The following is a 23,925-nucleotide window of genomic DNA, read 5'->3' on the forward strand; positions in this document are numbered from 1 at the left end:
AAGGCAGAGATGGTTAAACTACGGTGCTGGGTCTCCACAACTGAATACCTATCAGAGAGAATGTCTTAAGGATGGTTATCCTTTTGTATTTATTTTTCTATTTCGGATTAACTATGCTTGAAACAAATTGGATTTCAATTGTGTAGTGGTTTTTCTTTTGCCGATGGATGCGTAAACATCAATACGTACACTGTTGGCACGATAGATTTGGTTGCATACAGAGGTGTCGCGCACCGCTGCTGTCGCCAAGGGAGCGCCAATGTGGATAGTTATCACTGGGGGATATACGTGACAGAACTGAATGGAATATCTATTTCAATCAACCCTGTCGAAAGGAGATGAACAGCGTGGGAACTAAAGTCAAATGTCTTGGATATGCATCTTCAAACTGGATTTGGCCCTGAGTGGTTTTAAGTCAGAAAAAGGCTTAAACCATTTAGTCTATGTTGTAAAGGTAGAGTATTGAAGTATCCAGCTTCTGTGCTGTGTTTGTACTATTGAACGGTCTTTAACACTAACAATGGCCACCATGTGATTTTACTTTAGCCTACTAATTGTTGACTTGGACATGGCTCCAATTTAAATGTTACGTGATTCTGAGAAGCATATAATCTTCAGAGGCAAACATTTCTGAGATTTTCTTTAATCTTCCTTTCAGTTAAAACAACTGTAACAGGTGCAAGCTGTGCCTCATTCAAGTCCATTGGGCAGTCAGGGAATAGTCAAGATCATGTCTGACAAACATAAGGTAGACCACTTAACATGCTTTATTTCAGCATCCAAAATAATTAAAAACATCTCAAATTTTTATACATATACAAAATAGGTACATATCCTCTTGTTTTAATCCCCCAACGGTGTGTCTGCTTCTCTCATAATTTGACGATATTTAATTTTTTTCTGTGTTCAATCTTTTCCAAAACCCTTCGCATAAAATAAGAAAAAACAAAAAAAACAATGGGGGGAGAGAGAGGGGTACTGCTAGAAGCAATTGGACAACAAAAGGGGGGATTTCAAAACGAAACAAACAACAACCAAAAAGTGTCAAAAGATGTTCAAAACAAAACAGACAACAAATCCACCTGCTTATTCTACACTAGACAGGACCATGTGCATCCTAACTACAGTATACCTCTTGCTAAGCCTCTGTTGCAGAGGTTTTAGCCAACACTTGAAACACATCTGTTACGACTGACATCAAGATAATCTGCTAATTTAGCACCTAAGGTCCTGCAAGCAAGAATGACAACACAATAGCACAATTTCAAATCACCCTCCACTGACAGGACCTCATGAAGAATAGCACCTTTTGCAGCTGTTACTTTCAACCATACTTCTGCCGTGTAAAATCTAACCTGGGGTTCACTAACACTGGGTAACGTGGATTTCCTTTTTGAGGTAGCCATAAGATTAAAAAAGAAGTTGAACCCATGTCTCTAATGCTGCTTTCGTGTGACTTCAGAAGGAACAACTGCTTCTCTAGGTGGGTACAACAACAAGACACTTCACTGTCATTTTTAAGATTTATTTGACATCACCTGAAAGTTGTACAAAGCATTTGATTTTCTTTTTCATTGTCCTTCCGCAGTGGTAAAAAAAAGTCACCTGTATCTGGGATGTTTTTTCTGTCAAACTCCAGGGGGGATTTTACACTTTACAAGTATATATTATTTTCTTTTTGCCAGTGAAACCATTGAGTCTTCTAAAGTATCCTCGGTGTTGATGGTGGTGGTAATAGTGGTCCCAAAAAAGCTTGATGACACACAACCAACTGTCTTCAGAAGTGCAGTTTTAAGCAAGTGGACCATTTGAACGGCCAAATTAAACTCTAGGGTTTTTTAAATGCATAGAAATGGGTTGAGAGGGCTGATTGCTAGAAAAAAACATACACACACAAACAATTTCAAGTCCAGATTTCTTTTTTACAAGAAGCAGACTGGGCCAACTTCAATGCCAAATTCCTGATTGGGTGCACCAACGTCCATAGGAGCGATGTCAATAATAGGCAGACGGGATGTTTTCGTTGTCTTGTAGTCGATGACTGTCTTGCCCCATGCACCAGTGTGCGACTGTGATGAGAGAGAAGGTGAAAAAGGCCCAATCAGAATCCATAGTTTCCATTTCCTAATCAATTTAAATCATTCTCTTCCTTCCCCCTTTACCCTTTCAAAAGATGGCTCCTGGAAAAAGCACTTTATACCAAGTTATGAGGAATAACATCACAGATACTATCCCAAAGCCCCTCATCTGCTTCCAACTAGAGACCCTTGTCCTATACTAACACCACAATCCCAAAAGCCCTTTCCAATTCCAACTTGACAAGACTACTGCTGCTCATACCCACAGTCTAACACCAACTACCTCTTCAAAAGGAGGAAATTCTCTCTTGAACCATTCCTGAGAGGAATGATTCTTTCTAGAACAGTTCCTGAGCAGACACAGACTAAGATACAGCAGAGAGTAGGTAACAGGAGGAAGGAGGACTCACCGTGCAGCCATCCTCGGTGACGCTGTATGTGAAGCGGCTGTTGCCCTCGGCTCTGATCTCGATCTCATTGGAGCCCTGGAGCAGCAGAGACTTCTTGAGGTTGCCGGACTGCTGGTCCATGTAGGCGATGCTGTTCTTGCAGTGGTATGTGATGTTCTGGCTGGCCTCAGTGGCCATAAGGCGCAGGAAGGTCAGCTGGATGTTAACATCCTGAGCGTTGGAGCCTTCACTGCCATACTCAAACTGTAGGGGAGAGGAGAAAGAAATGGAGTTAGCATGGTTTGGAGGTAGCATCAAGGACACTTCATCCATGAGAATGGTGCGATTATGGTCATCTTTTCCCAACAGTTTGACCCTCCGAGGTTCTCACCTGGAAGCCATCGGTCATTGCCTCGCCGAACCAGACGTGCTTCTTCTCCTTGATGTTCTTGCTGGTGTACCAGTTCTTCTTGGGGATATCGGCCTCGGTGGGGTAGACGCAGGTCTCGCCGGTCTCCATGTTGCAGTAAACCTTGATGGCATCCTGGGTGCAGCCCTGGTCGGGGTCGATCCAGTACTCGCCTGCATGGAGAAGAGAGTGGATTGCGTCAAGAACATCCAATGTGATTGTTGTTGTTTTGAGACTACACAGACAGCAAGACTCACAAGAAACTAAACAAGCTTGTGTATACTGAAGATGACTTTACACAATATGCTAAAGCTTGTCAGAACCAATACAGCTCCATGCTTTCCTCAAAGCCAAGCAATTTCTTGACTAATGGTGAGCAAGCAACCGTAGTCTAGAATGGGTCTATGACTCTTCGACTCACCGCTCTTCCAGTCAGGGTGGCACATCTTCAGGTCTCTGCAGGTGCGGGCGGGGTTCTTCTTGGTGCCCTCGGGAGAGCGGATGTTCTCAATCTGCTGGCTCAGGCTCTTGAGGGTGGTGTCTACCTCCAGGTCGCGGTCACGCATCACGTTGGCGTCGTCGGCGCGGAAGTGACGGTAGGGATCGGGGGCCTTCTCCTGAGCGGGCTGAGCAATGAAGCCCATGTCGAATCCACCACCGGGAGGTCCGGGGGGGCCAGGGGGGCCGGGAGGGCCAGGGGGTCCCTATATGTGGAGGAAGCAAAGGCCAACCAAGATAAGATGTGAAGAAGAATAAGAGGAGTACAAGGAGCAAAATTTACCGATTTTGAAGTGGTTGAAGTGACTTACAGAGGGTCCCATCTCTCCAGAGCGACCACGGGGTCCGGGAGGTCCGATGGGGCCGGGCAGACCGCTCATACCATCCTTACCGGCGGCACCAGCAGATCCAGAAGGTCCCTAGTGTAGGGAGAGCCATAGCTTAATACGAAAGTGTAGACTATCCACATCATATTGTCATCAGAGAAGTGATCCACAGTCATAATGTTGCTGTGCTGATAGTTGTGTAACAGTTGTCATAATGTGGGTCATACTCACTCTAGGTCCAGCGGGGCCAGAGGCTCCAGCAGGTCCTGACTCTCCAGATGGTCCCTATGGGCAGAAACAACAGATTAAGGTGCCTGTTATATCAAACACCAATATTACAGGGAGAAGGTTGAAATATCTCTTCCTTGTGCCTTTGCAGGCATGTACGAATCTAGCTATTTATGGTTTACTGCATTTGGATAAAGGGTAGCGACCCATTTCCCTTGTTTATGCTGGAGTCACTTGTGTTATTATTGTTGATTTGTAAATCAGTCAGGGGACTCACAGAGGGGCCAGGGGGTCCCTGCATGCCAGTGAATCCTCTGTGTCCCTTCATGCCTCTCTCTCCAGCCTCGCCAGCCTCTCCCTTGTCTCCACGAGCTCCAGCGGGTCCCTGGGTGGGAAAAGGACAGGAGTGTTCAGTATACCCTTTCCTCAGACTCCGAGTGGAAGAGCAGATGTTGTATTCATCGTGATGGTTTTATGAATCTTTGATGGAGTATATACGTACAGATGGGCCACGGGGACCAGCAGGGCCAGCAATACCAGCGGGGCCAGCAGGACCCTGAAGAAGAGAGAAAGGGAAAGAGAGAGAAAGAGATATGACAATCAATTCAATTGATCATCCCAACTCGAAGGCATGTCATAAAGGCTATGTAGCTCAACTATTAGGAGCTCCAGTACATGCTATATTCTAACAGGACTACAAACAAAGACCTCAACCCCTTCTACAGCCTTAACTAGTTACTGTGCGATGGGCGGCCATTTTGAGGCTACAACAGTTGTCAACATACAGTACGGTCTCTGAACATTATCATGTCTGAATTGCCCCCAGTTATGTATTCCTCGTCAGTCTAAGGGAGTAATGGCGGGGGATCTGGACACTTACAGACTCTCCACGGTCACCAGACTTTCCAGCGGGGCCGACGGGTCCAGGGGCGCCAGGGGGTCCGGGGGCACCGGGAGCACCAGCAACACCAGACTCACCACGTTCTCCCTACAGGCAGGACAGAGAGGAACAGAGACGGGTCAAGAGAAGATCAAACTCCTGGACATGATCCCAATACATTAAACTATTGGATGCTCTTTCAGCCATGCAAGTAGTCGTGTAATGGTGCCCAGTGTAGATTGTCTACAGTATACCAACAGGCTGGTTCCCAAAGTGAGGGGGTGAATCTGTCTTGAGGACAGTGTATGAGCATAGCTCTCACCTTGGGTCCAGCAGCACCATCGCGACCAGCAGATCCCTCGTTACCAGGAGTTCCCTCACGACCAGGCTCGCCAGGTGCTCCAGCCAGTCCAGGGGGTCCCATGGGTCCAGGGGGTCCACGCTCACCAGAGGGGCCACCAGGTCCCTGCTTGCCAGGCTCTCCCTAAAGCAGGAAACAAAGATCAGGGTTAGACCTCAACCATAACACTAGAGTACCACTACTGAAGTAGAGCAATGGTGTATGAACTGTATGCAGAAGCTACTGCAAGAGCGTTGCAGTCGGCTGCCATCTTGGCAGAGCTAGCACAGAGGGCCTTTAGCATCGTTGTGACAGGCCTGTAGACTATCTAATCACTGCCTTACTGAAAACTAGGGATATCCACCATGAACTGTGTCTCCTCTGCAAAAGCCTAACGCATTTAACATGAAGTTCTAGAACTAGCACTCTGCGGTACTGACCAGTTGTCCGGCGAGGCCGGGGAAACCACGCTCGCCTCTCTGTCCGGGCAGTCCAACAATACCACGCTGTCCAGCAATACCCTGAGGTCCGGGAGTTCCAGAGGGTCCCTGTAGGAGAGAAGGACAAAAAGAGAGAATAGGTCAGATTTAAACTCCATCAGCGTGTATTACAGGTGCACTCCAAAAGGAGTATTAGTATTGATCTGGCTTGTCAGCGTAGGGTGTTACTTTGTTAGGGTAACAGTGACAGCCAAAAAAGGGTTCCTTACATTGGGACCATCTCCACCAGGCTGTCCCTTCTCTCCCTGGGGACCAGGGGGTCCAGCAGCACCAAGCTCACCAGGACGACCGGCGGGGCCAGTCTCACCACGGTTACCCTTCTGTCCTTCCTTTCCACCGGGGCCTGGGGGCCCGGGGGGTCCGTTGTTGCCCTGAAAGAAAGAGGAGAGGATGGTTGAGTATGAGATGAGGCTGAAGTTGACCGAATACACCTGTATCAACGGCTGTTATCGATGACAGTATTGTGATCATCTAAATGTTAAGCTAATGCCTAGCTAGATGCTTGTATGGGCATCAGGCAATGCAGTTATGTCTTGGGTTGGATGCACAATAATATGTTGTATTGATATTTGTGCTGTTGTGTTGTGGGATTGCTGTTTTAAGCTATTATTGAGCGGTTTGCTTGCTTAGTGTTCGCCTATGGTTAAAGTGGAACCTATGGCCAGAGCCAGGGTATTGCTATACTGATGGATGATGAGCATGGTTCAGTGTGAATGGAATGGTGGTAGAGAAAGAAGTACTTACAGATGGGCCGGGAGGTCCAACTCTGCCAGCAGCACCGGGGAAACCAGTGGCACCCTAAAGAGAGAAAGAGACAATGGTCAACCTAGTGTATCAGATTGGGAAGCATGATACTACTTTACAAATGCTATCGTTTACAGTCAGACAGATGAGAGATGTTGGAGGACAAGATACAAAGTTACTTACAGGGGGACCAGCAGCACCACGGGCGCCCTTAGGTCCGGTGTTTCCAGCAGGACCCTGTGTGGACACATCAGTGCTTCAGTCAGTAAACAAGAGCAATACAAACATCTCTGTAATACTGCGGTCTTACAGGGGAGACCAATATAACAACACTCCAGCTGAAGTCGCTGATAGTACCATTGCAGGGCTATGATGGTGTCATTCATTTGTGTAATGACTTTAACGTGTATCAATAAAGAACTATATGATAATATGATATATGCCATTTAGCAGACGCTTTTATCCAAAGCGACTTAGTCATGCATGCATACATTTTACATACGGGCGGTCCCGGGAATCGAACCCACTATCCTGGCATTGCAACTGCCATGTTCTACCAATTAAACTACAGAGGACCATTTAAGATGGGTCAGGGTGGGTACCCAGTGGTCAGTCACACGTGTTATACCTGAGGTCCAGGGGCTCCAGTAGGTCCAGCAGGTCCTTGGGCACCACCGTCACCCTTGGCACCGTTATCTCCAGCCTCTCCCTTAGCACCAGGCTGACCATCAGCACCCTGAAGGAGAAGAGAGAAGAAGAAGTGATTGAGTGAATGTAGAATAGATTGGTGTGGAGGTTCATCTAGACTGGATGCTATGGTAAGATAAGCCTGTCTCATTTAATGTCAATGAAATCTATTTAGAATCGTCATAGTGTGCAAGATGTTACGAGTCATCATCTTGATTGACAACTGATGTCTGTTTGAATTGAGGACGATTTCTGTGTGAATTGAGAAGTGATTTCTGTGTGAATTGAGAAGTGATTTCTGTGTGAAATGAGGACAGGTGAAGAGGTGTGTGTACTTACAGGAGGCCCAGCGAATCCAGCGGGTCCGGGGGCACCAGACTCACCACGCTCACCCTGGGAGAGGAGAGAGGAGAAGGTTAAGGTTAGTCAGGTCAGGACTGTGTTACGGGTCAGGGACTAGCATCATATGAGTGTGGGTCAGTTCTTTCTTCTATATGCATTCATTTCTACTTAAGTTTCATTATTTATTGCTCTCTTTGGTGCTCAGTAGGTTCCGGAACCATTTGAGCTTTGCTTCATGCATTGTGGCAATGTGGTCTCTATTTGAAGCTTCAAGACTAACTCCCATAGAGAGATGCCTGTGGTATGGATGCATGGGGAACTATGTTTTTAGGTCTTTGTGCCATGTCTGTGGAGAGGTGGTAACAGGGTGGGACTGAGGTACTCACAGGGGCACCACGGGCACCAGTAGGTCCAACAGCTCCAGGAGCGCCAGTCTCTCCCTTGTCACCAGGAGCGCCAGCAGGGCCGTTGGGTCCGATGGGGCCAGTCATACCACGGATGCCATCCTTACCACCAGCACCATCAGCACCCTTGACTCCTTGGTCACCCTGTCAACACAAGAATAGCTGAATTAGTATATTCGTGGGTTATACAGATACAGAGACGGATGAGTGCTTTTATGGACTCAGTCAAGTCCACTGTAGTGCCACAGAAGTATGAAGTCAAGGCCCACTGATGAACATGAATTTAGGCATGGAGGATGGGTGGCACCGGTACTCACTCTGTCTCCCTTCAGGCCTGGCAGACCACCAGCACCACGCTCTCCGGGCATTCCCTGCAGGCCAGGGGGTCCCTGGCCACCGGGGGCACCTGCGGCACCAGCCTCTCCCTTAGCACCATCGTTACCAGCAGAGCCAGGAGAGCCACGGGCACCAGCGGGTCCAGATGGGCCGGGGGCACCACGCTCACCGGGGAAACCTCTGTCACCCTGGGGTACGGAGAGGAGAGGGGAGAGGGCATCAACTTTGGTTCCAGAGCATCACATCACATGTATATAAGATGAAGGATGTTATCGATGTCAATGCTAATGTCTTTAGCCTGGGTCGGCTGGGTGCTAGTCTGTTGCTGCTTTAGCTGTTAGCCGTTGTCTTGTTTGGCAACAGTGTAGCTGTAGCAGTCTATCACCCAGGAAGTTATGTCTTTATTGTTCTGGGATACTCACTCTGGCTCCAGCGGAACCAGGAGCACCACCTTCACCGGGCAGACCCTAGACAGGAGAGAGAGAGAGAGAGAGAGAAGATATTAGAGATTTGAGATTTGAGATCTGCATTTGTAATGCTCAATGTTCAGCTGTGTCAAGTCACAAATCTTGACAGGAAGTCAAGTGTCATGTAGTGATGAGTACCAAGGACAAGGCATGAGGCAGTGAGTGACAACACCAAAGGTGCTGTATTCCTGTAGTGTTCTTACCTGCTCTCCGGGCTTGCCAGTCTCGCCAATAGCACCTTGGGGTCCTGGAAGTCCCTGTTATAGAAAGAGACAAGAGAGAGACAGGTGAGCCAACGGCCAGAGGACCTGAAGTAGGAGGAGGTCTGTGATTGGTCAGATACTGATTATTGCCCATAGCTCAGGGCTGTACCTGGAATCCAGGAGGGCCAGCGGCTCCCTGCTCGCCTCGCTCTCCAGAAGGTCCCTATGAGGAGGAGAAGAAGTAGGAGAGTCGGTTAGGAAAATCAGTGTGACCGGCATAATGGTGGGTGGATGGGGGTTACCCCCATATAATGTAAGCAAAAACAAACTGAGTGGAAACATTTGGTTTGGTTTTGCAGTCTCCTAGGAGATTCCATGCTGGCTTGGATTAGTGATAGTGTGTTTGCTTGTGTGCAAGTGTGACGCAGTGCAGGTAATGCTGAAGAATGTTGTCCTTAAAGCTTTGGGGAGAATGGGAGTGAAGCATTGTGGGATGCTGGAGGGTGGAAGTGTACTTACGGCAACACCGGGGGCACCAGGAGCACCAACATCACCATCTTTGCCGGGAGCGCCAACAGCACCAACGGGTCCCATAACTCCTCTCTCACCAGGCTTGCCACCCTCACCCTACAGGGGAAGACAAATACCCATTAGCTCATTTCCCATCAGAGAGCAATACTGTATACTGAAACCTAGGTTTTAGGCTATGGACAACTATGTCATACATTGCAGTGAAGGCTGCTGAGGGGAGGACGGCTCATAGTAATGGTTGGAATGGCGTCAATGGAATGGTATCAACCACATAAACCATATGTTTGATACCATTCCATTGACTCCATTCCAGCCATTATTATGAGCCGTCCTCCCCTCAGCCTCCACTGATACATTGTGTTAACTCTCAATGTCATATTTAATTTCTCGAATCAGCCCATCAATTATTGTGCCCCAATAAGAGCAGCGAGAGACAGAAGGGTTACTCACAGCGCCTCCCTTAGGTCCGGGGAATCCCATGACTCCGGGCTGGCCTCTGGCTCCAACGGGGCCGGGGGGTCCAGGGCGACCATCTTGACCACCGGCACCCTGTCACAGGAGAGGGTAGAGAGAGAGAGTCAGTGACCACAGTGATATTGGGCGACGTAGTCATAGGTCTTCATCTTTATCAGTGTCGTTGATTTGATGTTGTGAGGGTCAGGTGAATTTGTAGCTGAGGAACTTACAGAGGGGCCAGTCTTGCCATCGGGACCAGGGCTGCCAGGGCTACCAGTCATACCCTAGAGATGGGGGGCAAAGGTGAGAGGGCAAAGGTCAGGCACATAACAACCGTAACATAAGCACATAACATAGGCAGCATACACATCTTGATATGCCATATTAACATGAATCTATGGGTTTCATTCTTATAGTATCTATTAGCTGTTGAATAATGATCCAACACTGATCGTGTATAACAAAGGCCCAGTGATCTGAGACCGGCCACCTGTCTAACTCACCTTGGATCCAGGCATACCAGGCTCACCGTTGCGGCCAGGCTCACCTGTGTTACCCTTAGGTCCAGCAACTCCGGCGCCACCACGCTCACCAGGGCCACCCTATGATGGAGGGAGAGAGAGAGAGATGGAGAGATGAGTTTGCTGTACTTAGCTAGTGACCATAGCATGTAGCAACGTTTGGAGGTGCACTGTAGTATATACATTTGAACAAGTGGGTGGGTGTTGCAGGTGTGGATGTGTGTGTGTTCCAGGTATGTGTTTGTTTCAGGTGTGTGTGTGTGTGTGTGTGTGTGTGTAGTCACCTTGGGGCCAGCAGATCCATCAGCACCAGGGAAACCACGGCTACCAGGGGCACCCTGTAGGGGGCGACAAACACAACACAGGTCAATACCACAACACTGTCTGTCACTCAGTCAGTACCACAACATTACTGCTACCTCAGCGCCATAACACAACCATTCAGTAACATTACATTACTGCTCAGCGCTCACAGCTCTCTGGTGGCCAAATGAGGTGAAACATCAGGGAGAGGGCTACAGTTACATTTAGCAGACTGGGAACCAGAGAGGTTATTAGCTAGCTATTGGTTCCAATGAGCTTAGCATTCATAAGTCATAATGTGATTATTTATGTGTTGGAATAGTGACATAGATATCATCGTTGTGTGGGTGTGTGCCAATACTAGCTGTACTGTGCGGAAGTAAACGATGTATAAAAAGACAAATGTCCAAGTTCTTGTATAGCACTCTCCTACTGACCCAGTTCCTATAGTTGATTTAAAGCATTATATTGGATGGTTCAAACGCCATCATTTTGATGGGTATGGGGCAGTAATGCAATGGTGGTTCTTTGGAATAGTAGGACAGTGGAGCAGAGTATTGTGGAACACAGTTTAGTGAGGCAGGGGGAGGGTATTCTAAAAGTAGGAGATAGGAGGACATATGGGATAGGAGGACAGTGGAGGACAGTGAAACTGAGATATTGGTCAACAGATTATAACACAGGGCTAGTTCCTTTATTATAGCATACATTCCTCCTCTCTCTCTCTCCTAAGAGTAAGGGGAAGGAGGACAGTGAAAGGGAATGGGGGAACGCCTACATGTAAAGGACAGGAGAACATTATGATGAAGAGTGGACAGTGTGTGACTATCTGGGGTACTTACGCGCTCGCCGGGTGCTCCACGGGCACCAGCAGCACCGGGCTCACCACGGGCTCCTCTCTTGCCTTCCTCACCAGCAGAGCCGGGGGGTCCCTGGACTCCAGCGGGGCCCTGGGTAATGGAGAAACAAGATGAAGGTCAGAGAAATGGAGGGTGGCAAGGCATTGTGCTGAGATGTGGATCAGTACAGTGGTAGAGTTCAGACACATATGGACTGCTGACTGAGTATGTGAGTACATGATACAGTGTATGTGGTATGGGTGACTTGGTGGATCGTATTTGTCCAAAGACTAAGTCAAAAGGTGTACTTACAGACTCTCCCTTAGCACCAGCCTCTCCCTTGGCTCCAGTAGCACCAACCTCACCCTAGGATGAAGAAATAACAAACATCATTATCAGATCCCACACTCAATGGTCTGTGCATTCTGACCAAGTTATTGCAACAACATACGTTTCAAGATAACATAGATAATTGTATTTCTTTACTATATTTAGTGATGGAAGTCAGAGGGAGCTGGACTTACAGTGTTACCCTTGGGTCCGGGAGCTCCACCAGCACCCTGGGGTCCGGGGGGTCCACGCGGTCCGGGGAAACCAGGAGCGCCAGCAATACCAGCAGAACCCTAGAGGAGGCAGCAGAGTGACAACAATCATTATACTTCCTGGATTCATTATCACTGAGAGACAAATCAGTAACAACAATATTGGTTATTTCCAAAGTTGAACAAATACCAAGACAAACCAATGACAACTAAAATCACTAGTTCACTGAGGAGTGGGGTGAGGTGTATACTTACAGGGGCACCCTTGGTACCGGGGTTTCCATCAGCACCGTTGTTTCCCTACAAGAGATACAAACCAAAGGGTTAGAGGGGAAAGTCTCACAAGGATAGCAAATTTAACTTCAAGTCACCAACACAGTCCAGAGGTGTATTTCACTAGAGGTTTCTGAGGGTGAGACTCACAGCAGGGCCAGCAGCGCCAGCAGGTCCGGGGTTACCAGCCTCTCCACGGGCTCCCTGGGGTCCCTCGCCGCCACGAGCTCCCTGGGCACCAACCTCTCCCTGTTGGGGTGAAGATAGACATGGTCAGGGCAAGAACAGAAAGAACATGGAACTAGTATTGTACTAGTCCTACCCTAAGTACTACCCTACACAAGTACTACCCTTTAGTTGTACTGTACTAGCACTACACTACCCCATCCGTCCATTCCCTAAGTACTACCCTACACAAGTACTACTCTAGTAGTACTATTGCTACCAAGTTAAGTACAACTGTACCAGTACTGTACTACCCTACTCCCTAGTACTTCCATATGGTTGTACTGTACTATGCTGCCATTCAAAATTCATATCCACATCATGACCCCAAATAAATCAATGTGACCTCTGACCCCACAAGGACACATGGCATGGCACAATCACAATAGTGAAGCTGGATAGACTTTCAACTGGCAGCCAACTACACACGGTTTCATGCATTGTGCAAATGGATACCACTATCTTGGAAACACTGCAGTGTGTACACTATTATTACCATTGTTGTTTTGTTGTTTTCTTATGTGCTAGAATGGATGTACTGTATCTCATCTACCTCTCCAAATACTGCCCCCTGGGAAAGAGCTAGAGGGTGAGGGTAGAGGGTGGAGGATAGAATGTAAGAAGGTAGAAGGTATACAGGTGTGTGAACACGGATAGGTGCAAGTTGACATCTTACCTTGGCTCCGGGGCCACCGGGGAAACCGGAGGCACCAGCGGGACCAGTGGGGCCCTAGAATACAAGAAAACAAGAGAGAGAGGATTGAGTTACAGTCTAAATGATGAATACCGAATAAGTGTGCTTGTGTACCAATATGTTTCTGTTGATGGTTGTGTACTGTGTGAATAGACAGCTGGCGTTAGTACTTACAGGAGGACCAGCAGCACCCGCAGCACCATCGTTACCACGAGCACCCTGCAGGAGAGAAAGATGCAGAGAGAGAGGCACAACAGGGTCAGAATCAACTAGCTACCACCCTTCAGGGTACAATTCCAATATGGCTGAACTGTAAACATAAATTGTAAACAAACAAAATCGCTGACCATTTAATGTCAGAATCCAACATGACACTGTAAAACTAAATAACTGACATCCTGAATTGTTAGAACATAAAAATATGGCTTCCTACTGAGACCAGTATACAAGACTCATGTTCAACAATATAGGACATTCAGGTAAATCAGGTTGAGGCATTTTGTAGATTGAGAGTAAGAATGGTTAGGTTTCCAACAAGCTAGTCCTGGACTGATCAGTAAACATCTGAAAGATACAAAATGCTTGGGAATTGTGATGACCCTTGAGCTACAGGAATAGGGTCAATAGGACTATGTTGTAATGGTGCTATTGCACCCCTTGTTTATGGTCACAGGCAGTGGTGTAAAGTACTTAAGTAAAAATACTTTAAAGGAATACTATTACGGTATCTTGAAAGTTTATTTAATTAATTTTTTTACCAATTGGTAGTTACAGGCTTGTCCCATCGCTGCAACTCCTGTAAGGACTCGGGAGAGGCGAAGGTCGAGAGCCGTGTGTCCTCCGAAACACGACCCCGCCAAGCCGCACTGCTTCTTGACACAATGCTTGCTTAACACGGAAGCCAATGTGTCGGAAGAAACACTGTAGCGTGCATTGCGCCCGGCCCGCCATAGGAGTCGCTAGAGCGCGATGGGACAAGGACATCCCGGCCAGCCAAACCCTCCCCTAACCCGGACGACGATGGGCCAATTGTGCGCCACCTCATGGGTCTCCCGGTCGCGGCCGGCTGTAACAAAGCCTGGGATCTAACCAGGATCTGTAGTGACGCAGCTAGCACTGCGATGCAGTGCCTTAGACCGCTGCGCCACTCGGGAGGCCCAGGTATCTTGACTTTTACTCAAGTATGACAATTGGGTACTTTTTCCACCACTGGTTACAGGGGGTGGTTTTGGGGTTGACTTACAGCAGCTCCGTTGGGACCAGCACGGCCTCTCTCACCAGGCAGACCACGGGGTCCCTAAAAGAGAGGGAGAGATATTGGCACGGTAAGTAATCATGGCTGCCATTCACATTGCTACTGTATTGCAGAATGCTAAAAATGACTGTGATCTTCTCTCTACACTCATATTCTTGTGTAGGTCTGCTGACAAAATGGAAGGTGGGACTCACCATGGCTCCAGGGGCTCCGTTCTCACCAGATGCACCACCCTCTCCCTGAGGAAGGACAAACAGACACACAGACAGACAGGTCAGTGAATGGGGGATGAGAGAGGGGAAAGGGGAAAGGGGGGATGTGTGTGATTTCAACATCAGTAGGAGAGATGGAGGAGAGGGGGTCTCACCTTGGGTCCAGCAGGGCCAGACTCTCCCTTTGCTCCATCAAGACCGCTGAATCCCTAGAGAAGGAAGTAGAGAGTGATAGAGAGGAGAGAGAGAGAGAGGGAGAGAGTGAGGACAAGGTTAGAGGACAGGAAAACAGGGCAGATTCTATTGCTGCTATTTGTGAAGTATAGGCTGATGTTGCCACCAGACACTGGTCCAAGATCAGTTTCACGAGCATCCCCTTCATGGTTAAGGTTAGGCATGGGGACGTTTAGCTGATCCTGGATCTGTTCTGGAGAGCAACTTCTACCAGGACAGTTTGGGGGTGCGATGACTCACTCTGTGTCCCTTGATGCCGGGAAGGCCGGGGGTTCCGGGGAATCCACGAGCTCCCTGGAGAGAGAGAAAGAGAGAGAGAGAGAAAAAGAGAGCGAGACATGTTATCAGTGCAGTTGATGTCTTAACATCCCTTGAAGTATTTGAGATGTCTCATGGTGTCTGACTATTAGGTGCTATTGCTCGACACTAATGTTCTAGAGTGAGTGTATGGATGGAGAATGACATTGCGACTCACCTGTGGGCCGGAAGCTCCACGCTCACCGTTGCGACCAGGCTTGCCAGACTCACCCTGAATGGGAGGAGAGGAGGGTCGGAAGGAAGGAGAGAGGGATGGAGAGGAGGAGACAAGGTGAGGAATAAATGATGATCCAAATCCTTCCGCTTTATGAATATCTTACCCAGAAATTGTCCTGGGACATGGTCGATTTTAATGATGGATATATTGGTGACTTACATCATCTCCGTTCTTCCCAGGGGGACCAGCAGCACCACGGGGGCCCATGGGACCCTGTAAGAGATAACCCACTGGGTGAGAAGGGTGTGTGTGTGTGTGTGTGTGTGTGTGTGTGTGTGTGTGTGTGTGTGTGTGTGTGTGTGTGTGTGTGTGTCAGTGATGGAAATAATCTAGGATCATTTGACATTAATCTAGAAATCATAATTAATGGGTAGGTCATTCTAAACATTATTGGAAGATGGTGATGGGTGTGTGTGTCTGTGTTGTGTGTGTATGTGGGGGGGGGGGGGGGTGACCCTGTGACTTAGTTGGCTCCATTCCAAGCATCAGGATAGGGAAAGACCTATGCAGCAGGTAATGGGTGGCTTAGTAGTCTGGAGGTTGTTTGGAAGTTGTTTTTTAAGTGAAGCTATTGTATGTTGAGCTATTTTTCTTCTTTTGGCATTGTATTGCCCTGCAGAATATGATGTAGAATTTAGCTCAAAGTGTGTGTTTATGAGGGATTGAGATACTGAAGTGATATTGAGATGATGGTGTATCATTTTCTGGAAGATTCCGGAACGAGATACTCACAGAAGCACCAGCCTCACCGGGCTCACCAGGGGGGCCAGTGAAACCCTGAGGTCCCTATAGGGGGAGACAAAGAGACAATGTCAGACTATGATGTTCATCCATCCAAAAAACAACATTGTTTAGTTCTGTTGACAATGGGCTATGAGCTCATGGGACAATGAGTCCTGTGGGTCAAACATTCCCACGGTCATTATAGTTATCGAAGACTGAAACTGAATGTAAAAAAAAAAAAGGAACAAAAAAGCTATAAAAATAGTCAACTAAAAGTAAAGCCAATGACAGACACTATGAGCTAACTAAAACTGAAATAAAATGACAAGAACTAAACAGACACTAAATAGAAATGGTCAGGAACCTATAAATTAAACTAAGTTTACATTCAGCCATATATGCTTAAAAAAAACAACGAAACAACTCGAGAGCGACTTCAACTCCCATCATGCAATTCACCTAGGGTCATAAACTGACCTCTTTTTGACCTTTGACCCCAGTTCTCTTCCCTTACATGACAAATATCACTTAAACAGCTAGAACACAAAGGGAAGGGATACTTACACTTGAGCCAGGAGGTCCAGGGGGACCACGGGGACCCATGGGGCCCTGTCAATCAAAAGGAAAAGAAACGATCAGTCAGTTATCGACCAATCACATCAGTCTTCCCATTAGAATATATATTTGAGAAGGAGCCAACTGACCAAAGGATCAACCAAAGGTTGGGTGGGCGAGGGTTAAAGTCCTTCCAAAGTATACATTCTATTGCCCGACAGTCACATCATGAAGAGTAATATTAGAATACTGGTATCAGTAACTTTTCAAGGCATCTACACAGTGGTAACAAGGGGTTTGATGCTATTTTTGAAGTGACAAAGTAGGAAGAGTCAAAGTTTATGCAGATATCGCAAACATGTAATGTATGGTGTTAGTTATTTTACTCATATTGTTACATAATGTGGATATGGAAGTACATAAGACATGAAAATATCATATTTGTTTTATGGGATAGTATTTGCTGTGACCTATGGAGTACCACAGAGGTCAATTTGTAGAACTTCTGCTGAGCAAAAGTCTCTCATGGCCATAGTTTTTGGTTGTTCCTAAACATAAAACAGATTCCACAAGTGAGTGATACTACTTGGCCAACAGGCTCTTTGTAGTTGTATGTCCATACCATGGGGCCGGGCATGGACATGCCACCACCGCTCTTCTCATCAAAACCACCAGACATCTGAGGGGAGAAGTTCTGTAGGGGAGACACAAGGGAGAGATGTGTTACAGTCAGTCAGTATTGGGAATCATGAGAACAGTGCTGTGATCTCGACATACAGTATATGGATGGGCCTAACACGGCTAGAGAATGCAAGGCACTAGGCCTGTCCATATCAATGACAGATCTGTTCATATCCATTTCATATCTACAGGGTGACTACCTCTCTGGCGTTCCCTAGCTGTGTTAGGCATTATCTCCCTGTCCACTCCTGGCTGGGCGCTGTCCACCTGACCTGGTGCTGAAATACAGACTGCACTGCACTCTAACCAGGATAGCTTAGCATTACACCTGCCGTGCTCTTGCCTCTACTCTTTTTGGAGGTGTATCATTATGATTTGTAGATTTCCATTCTGAATAAAATAGCACAATAGTTCCTGTTGTATTTACTGCGCTAACACTCTATTTGGAGCCTGTCCAGACTATATTGAGATCAGTGATTTGTGACATCATAAGAGGGTGTTGCTGTGTTCTCCACCCAGCTGTCAGAATTAGCCACTTTCTCCCATTTCTTTAAAACAGAAGCTGCCCCTAATCTCTGATCTAGGATCAGTTCTCTGTCTAACGCATAACCTTTTAATCTTTCGACCTGGGTCAAAGCAGACTCCGGGTCAGTGCTAAGTAGGTTAAACGTCCATCTTGGCCTGAGATACTTACTCCGCCGAGGCCAGGGGGTCCAGGGGGTCCTGGTGGTCCAGGAAGGCCGGGCTGGCCGGGAATACCATCGTTGCCGGGGAAACCAGGAGCTCCCTGCAGGAGAGACAAGAGAAAGAAGCTGGTTAGTCATGAACTATCACAGAGACATAGTAGTAGTCATTGAATATAGAAAAGGGCTTCATTATTATCTATGGGGGATAAGGCATCAGTGAAGAGTGACAAGGGAAAAGCTAACATAGGCCTAGGGTTTGGAGTGAACTCAAGGCATATAGGCCCCTAGTATATTAGAAGCATATTGATGGGTCATATCTGTAATAACTTCAGATTACTTGTACATTAGGCCATCTATCCATCTGTCCTTCCATACATCCATCTATCTATCTGTCCTTCCTTCCATTCATCCATCTATCTATCTGTTCATCCAACTGTATAATAATCTACCAGTCTGTCAATTCATCCATCCATCCATCCAGCCAACTGATCAGAGATAAAATGACACGCATGGTCTCAGTTATAAGACAATCCCAAGTGACTTAAGTCATAAAGATCGTAACACTACACTGTACCCACTTTAAGTATTTGGTTAGGGCCAACCAGTCACTGTCCCAGATATTGTGATTGTGAGAACCACATTATTCTTCTAATTCATTTGAAATGGAGTAGAATTCCTCAAGTTAAGAAATTGTATTTCTATTCCAATAAATGCACACTATATCTGCATATGCTGGCCCAATACAAATCCCCACATATCTCAAAATACTAGTCACCAAATGGGTATCTAGACAGGTTGGGCTTTGGCTGAAGTATAACATCTATACCAATTGAAAAATATGAATTGAGATTTAAATAATGAAGATAGTAGTCAACTATTTAGCCATTTAGCTCCAATAGTAAACTCCAAAGACTCTGGATGTACATGTCTATCCATTGCCTTCAATAATAATCTAACCTCATGTCAGACATTACCAACATAAAAGCAGAATCTACTAATAGCTAATATAGGCCAAAACTCTGCTATGAGTATTATGAGCTAATACAACAGTCATTATGAGTGATGTGCAAGATACTAGGCCTGTCCTTTAAAACTGAGACAAGAGGCACACAAGTACAAAAAGACACCAGAACATAAGGGCCAAATCCTAACTTGGGATATAGGTGCAAACCTTTAACGTCCACACACCTCTGTCAATGGAGGATTAGTGAAAAACTGTGACTTGAAGTTTTGCATGTATCTCATGTTTGTTAGGTTTTGGCCCCCAGAAAGTGAATACAAAGCATGATAGAAATAAGGAAGTGAAACGTACTGGCTCTCCCTTGGCTCCACGATCACCCTGGGGTCCCTATTGGAAGGGGAAATAGTAGCATTAGGTCATGGTTGTAAATGAGGATGTGGTTCTTATTGTCCTATGGCCTTACTAGATGTGCAGTGTAAGATCAAATAGATTTGTTTCAATGATGTGTTTATAATGAATCAACAATCAAAAATACATGTGAAGTACACTTTAAACATGAACAGTAATACAACATCGAATTATATTAGCCTTATCTGATAGTTAATAACAATAAGGATCATAATATCATATTTACCTCAACCTTTGGCTCCTGGAAGCCTATGGTAGTAACAGAAAAACAACAATTAGATTAAAATGTGAACTATCTGAAATAGTCTGAACAGTAAACAAATTAAATATTTGTAGTGTGCATTCAAATTGTACATTAGGCCTATGTTATTAGATTTAGAACTAATAGGGGCCTACAATGTCTGAACTAGGCCTAATGAAAATGTACACAAATGCCCAAATTTGAGACTAGGTCAAAGTTGAAAGGAAGGCCAAAGGTAGTTATGAGGTGGCAGTGCTACCAGACTGGACATGCGCATAATATGTGCCTGAAGCACTGAATAGTATCCCATCCCATTTCGGAAGAAAAGGGGGAAAAATGACTGGTGTGATTGGAATAAAGGTAAATCCAAGTTTATTCCTCGTTGGCCATCCATAAAATGCTGTCCAACCCCTTAAAAGTAAAAGCCGAACAGTCCCTCTGATGCCTCGAAAAACTTTTCAAAACTGATTCTGGGAGCGCCTGCGCCTCTAAAGTAAACTCCGTGAGCGCATGAGCGTTGCGTCGGGAGGAAATCGGCGTACCGTCGTCGGGGCAGATGGGGCAGCATTCGTCGTGGGGGATCACTGGATTGGGGCAGTCGGATGTGTCCTCGCAGATAACTTCGTCGCACATGACGGTGCCGCTATCGCACACGCAGATCTGGCATGGCTCGGGTTTCCAGACATCTCTGTCGTTGTAGAATTGACCGTCCAACGTACAGCTGCCGGCGGTGCCTGAGAAAGATGCAGAGAGGAAATAGTTTAGAACACTTGCCTTCAATGTTGACCTAGAAAGGCACGGATGCTCATGTGATGACGCCTTGACCAGGTGATGCATACGAAAATGTATGCACTCACCAAAAGTCGCTCTGTATAAATCAGCGTTTCCCAACTCCAGTCCTCGAGTATGCCCAGGGTGTACACATTTTTGTTGTAGCCCCAGACAAGCTCAACTGATTCAACTTGTCAACGAATCATTAAGCCCTCAACGAGTTGAATCAGGTGAGTTTGTCCGGGGCAACAACACAAATGTGTGCTGTTGGCGGTACACAAGGACTGGAGTTAAGAAACACTGTGCTAAATGACAAATGTATTTGTAATGCATAAAGTCTTGATAGGAATGAACAACAGGACAGAAGGCCTGGAAAATTACTAAAGTAAGGCCTATTTCCTACATTTATGTTGACAAATATATTTGAAATGTAAAATGAGTTTCCGAGATAACTTGCCTAAATATTCTGAAATAACTTATTTTTTGGAAAGATAAACTTGAAATGGGCATGGTCTAATTGACTCAAGAACCAAAAACACATATTTAAGTTTAATTTTCTTAATGAACCAGAAAATCAATAGGTATTTCTGATTATTTTATTAAAGTTAGCTGGCAAACTCATTGATTCTGCTTTGTAGTATACTCATCAGGCCTCATCAGGCTTGACTACCTCAGAAAATCTGTCTTGAGTTTGTTTATTTATTGTTGGATATACAACCAGACTAATGAATATCCAACCAGACATTGCATTTCCAAAGTAGGCCCAGCTAGCGCTAGAAATAGTTCTAAATAGAGTATGTTTTATTGTATTGGTGGCTAATTTGTGGTCTTTGTTTAGCCGAGAGCCGGACTACCTGTGTCCAAACCAACAATGTTGGTCTACAGGAGTTACTACGATTTGACTGTAGAGGGCGAAACAGTCTAAAAATGTCCCACAATAGGCCTATAAAATTCCCTGACTGAGTCAGTGGAAAAGGTCCACGTCGTCTATGCTGTCCTCCAAACGCTGCTGAAATAATTGAAAACTGTCGGGTTGGCAAGCGCCAGCGTTTTTCCCTCAGTGGAAAGTTTCCGAACTCTGAATGTGTTATCAATTATCATAAAAAAATTTAAGGGGAGGGTAGGGGGCTCATCGAAAGCGTTTAAATGTTGGTGGAGTTGCATGTCAAAACCACATGGTGGCGCTACAGGGCCGTAGAGCGAATTTGCACATCTGTCCGCCCCAGATGCAACTATAAACCCTATACTCAACCAGTCTAGACAATTTGACATCATACATCAAATAACTTAAAACTGCTTATGTAGTTTGTCTATAAGTAATGCATTTAGGTTATTATCCTTTATCTCTATTAGAATACACTTTTTGTAAGTAGCTACCTAGGCCAAATAACTGAGCTTGAAACTATTATAGGGAATTTGCGCATGATGATGCTTTGTCCTCTCCTTCAACGTTTAGGTCACTGTATTCTTTCTACAAACGTTTTTAAAAAACATATTTGAAAAGATGTAGCCTACCTGTGATAAATGACTATATGCTAGGCTATATGCCATTTAGAAAAACTCTAGGTTCAAAATTTCCATCGTTCAGGAATGACCCTGTTCCTTTTCCACTTGGCTGACATTTAGCCTAAGGCTACGAATTATTGTTCAATAACCAACTGAATACATTTATCCTTTATTTACAGACTGTTGAGCCATATAGGCCTATTCAATTCCACTCAATCCAATGGGCAGATAGTTGGCATGCCTTGTAGCCTTCCCCTCTATCCCGTACATGCGTTCTAATATTTCCAGCTGTTAAAATGTACCTCCAGGGTATCAAATAACGAGTGGAAGGGAAAGCCTTGGAACCTGTACCACCTCGTTCCAAAGGCACGCGTGAGAAGGCCCACAAGCAATGATGCGCATACACTATGCTCAAGCTGCAAGAGGTAGGCTATCCTTATGAATCCCACAAAAAACAGGTAACCAGTCAACAATCAATAAACATTTACCACAGATAAAGAATAGAAATGTATCCTAATATGCATATGTATCTGAATGGCTCAGTCGTCACCAAACCTTTTTCCTATGAAAATCACTTTTCTCCTTCAACCCACCGTCTTTCCATATCAATTTCGTTAAGACAATAGAGGCAAGGATAGACTGAAAAGTGACACTTACGATCGTCCTCGCCTTGTCCTCTTGCCAAAAGCACTGTTGCGCTGAGCAACAGCGCTAACCGAATATCCACAAAGCTGAACATGTCTAAATATTAGACATGTAGACTCTTTGAGGCGAGGGGGAAGTTATTTTTTCCGTTAGACTCCAATCATACAAGTAGGGTCCGGTCCTCTGTATTTCCAATCCAGACCCCGCAGAAAACTCCCTACTGCCTACAGAAACTTTTTGCCCTGCCTTTTATATTCCAAACTTTTGGGGAGGTGCTGGCCACACCAGAAAGCTCCAGCATGCTCATGTTCATGAAAAAAAAAGTCCCTCCTTCCATCATTGCAAAGGGGGTGTCATAGGCACTTTTTCACCTTAAAGTCTCAGGAAACTTGGATCTTTCTAGATAAAGTGGAGGTTTAGTAAAAAAATCATCCCCTATCCTGGCTTAGACAGACGACAGGACATGACATCTCCAAAAGTCGATTGGCGAGGAGGGCCTGGATAGCTAGCTCACTGTCTGTAGATTCTTCAGGGTTGCAATTAAATAGAAACGACTTGTGCACAGGAAAGGGACTTCAATTAAGTTGCTTATCTCGCTTGTGTGTTTCCAGGCAGATGTTAATTTGTTGTCAATATTGAATGGTTTGCAGTTGTAGCACAGGCTTACTTTTACGAGTAAAAGGTGCCACATCAACTTGGGCACTAAATTGGGCATGCACTGTTCCCTCAGGAGCTGCGGTTTCGTTGCCATTTATTGTGCTGTGGGGATGGATTGGCTGTTGCTTAGCAGGACTATACACCTCTGTGTCTAGGCCTGGGATATTTCTGATCGAAATGTATCTATCGGAAACGTTTGCCTACATTTTTGTTTAAGGTGAAATTGCTCATCGAATGAATCCAGATGTGGGGCACTATCGAAAATATTCCTAAGATTATTTTCGTTTTTGTAGTAAATGTGTTTTGAAGTTCTATGACCGATCATATTGGGAGAGGTGTGCAGGCTTTCGATAACACATGGATATTCGATAACCTGTTGCATGTAGCCCATCATCATCATATCGATAAGGATCCTGATTTGCTGAAAGGATGGCTGCTAGGCCTTACTGAGCTACAGTTTAGGGGAGGAGTGTGTGTAGTGTCGTTATGTGGCACAGTGGAACATCACAGTTTAGGCTATAGTATTATTTTGGCTGCAATTTTAAGTTTTTATTTCACATTTGTTCATGGTATAGTTCATAGGATATGAGCTCCGCTTCGGAAGGTACGTGGATTGAGAGGTCGGAAAATGGATTGCCTG

The 23,925-nt window shown here is 45.8% G+C and overlaps 1 protein-coding gene across 1 annotated transcript; it reads right to left on the minus strand.

Annotated features, from left to right (window-relative positions):
- Positions 1 to 744: 744 nt before the first annotated feature.
- Positions 745 to 22,850, minus strand: LOC311103976 (uncharacterized protein). Its single transcript, XM_084145613.1, has 47 exons — positions 22,641 to 22,850; positions 20,249 to 20,440; positions 19,692 to 19,714; positions 19,409 to 19,444; positions 18,105 to 18,197; positions 17,352 to 17,423; positions 16,739 to 16,783; positions 16,184 to 16,237; positions 15,611 to 15,664; positions 15,392 to 15,445; positions 15,157 to 15,210; positions 14,838 to 14,891; positions 14,665 to 14,709; positions 14,459 to 14,512; positions 13,390 to 13,434; positions 13,198 to 13,251; positions 12,447 to 12,545; positions 12,279 to 12,323; positions 12,006 to 12,104; positions 11,794 to 11,847; positions 11,485 to 11,592; positions 10,624 to 10,677; positions 10,322 to 10,420; positions 10,049 to 10,102; positions 9,813 to 9,911; positions 9,351 to 9,458; positions 9,001 to 9,054; positions 8,832 to 8,885; positions 8,584 to 8,628; positions 8,143 to 8,349; positions 7,808 to 7,969; positions 7,419 to 7,472; positions 7,021 to 7,128; positions 6,576 to 6,629; positions 6,393 to 6,446; positions 5,858 to 6,019; positions 5,589 to 5,696; positions 5,131 to 5,292; positions 4,809 to 4,916; positions 4,431 to 4,484; positions 4,206 to 4,313; positions 3,932 to 3,985; positions 3,686 to 3,793; positions 3,298 to 3,580; positions 2,859 to 3,049; positions 2,489 to 2,731; positions 745 to 2,069 (listed from the first exon to the last, which is right to left on the minus strand). Exons 1-47 carry the CDS (start codon positions 22,720 to 22,722, stop codon positions 1,923 to 1,925), a joined length of 4,350 nt encoding a protein of 1,449 aa, XP_084001739.1. The 5' UTR covers positions 22,723 to 22,850; the 3' UTR covers positions 745 to 1,922.
- Positions 22,851 to 23,925: the final 1,075 nt, after the last annotated feature.

Source organism: Coregonus lavaretus, assembly GCF_964263955.1.
Source record: "Coregonus lavaretus genome assembly, chromosome: 28".
NCBI lineage: Eukaryota > Metazoa > Chordata > Actinopteri > Salmoniformes > Salmonidae > Coregonus > Coregonus lavaretus.

What these genes read in the sequence shown, in the direction of transcription:
- LOC311103976 (XM_084145613.1), bottom strand. Translation starts at nt 22,722, where the DNA reads ATGTTCAGCTTTGTGGATATTCGGTTAGCGCTGTTGCTCAGCGCAACA. An exon ending in CCCCATCTGCCCCGACGACG is followed by an intron (nt 19,715 to 20,248) that starts GTACGCCGATTT and finishes TTACTACCATAG; the next exon opens with GCTTCCAGGAGCCAAAGGTT. An exon ending in GTGGAGCTTCCGGCCCACAG is followed by an intron (nt 15,211 to 15,391) that starts GTGAGTCGCAAT and finishes CTCTCTCTCCAG; the next exon opens with GGAGCTCGTGGATTCCCCGG.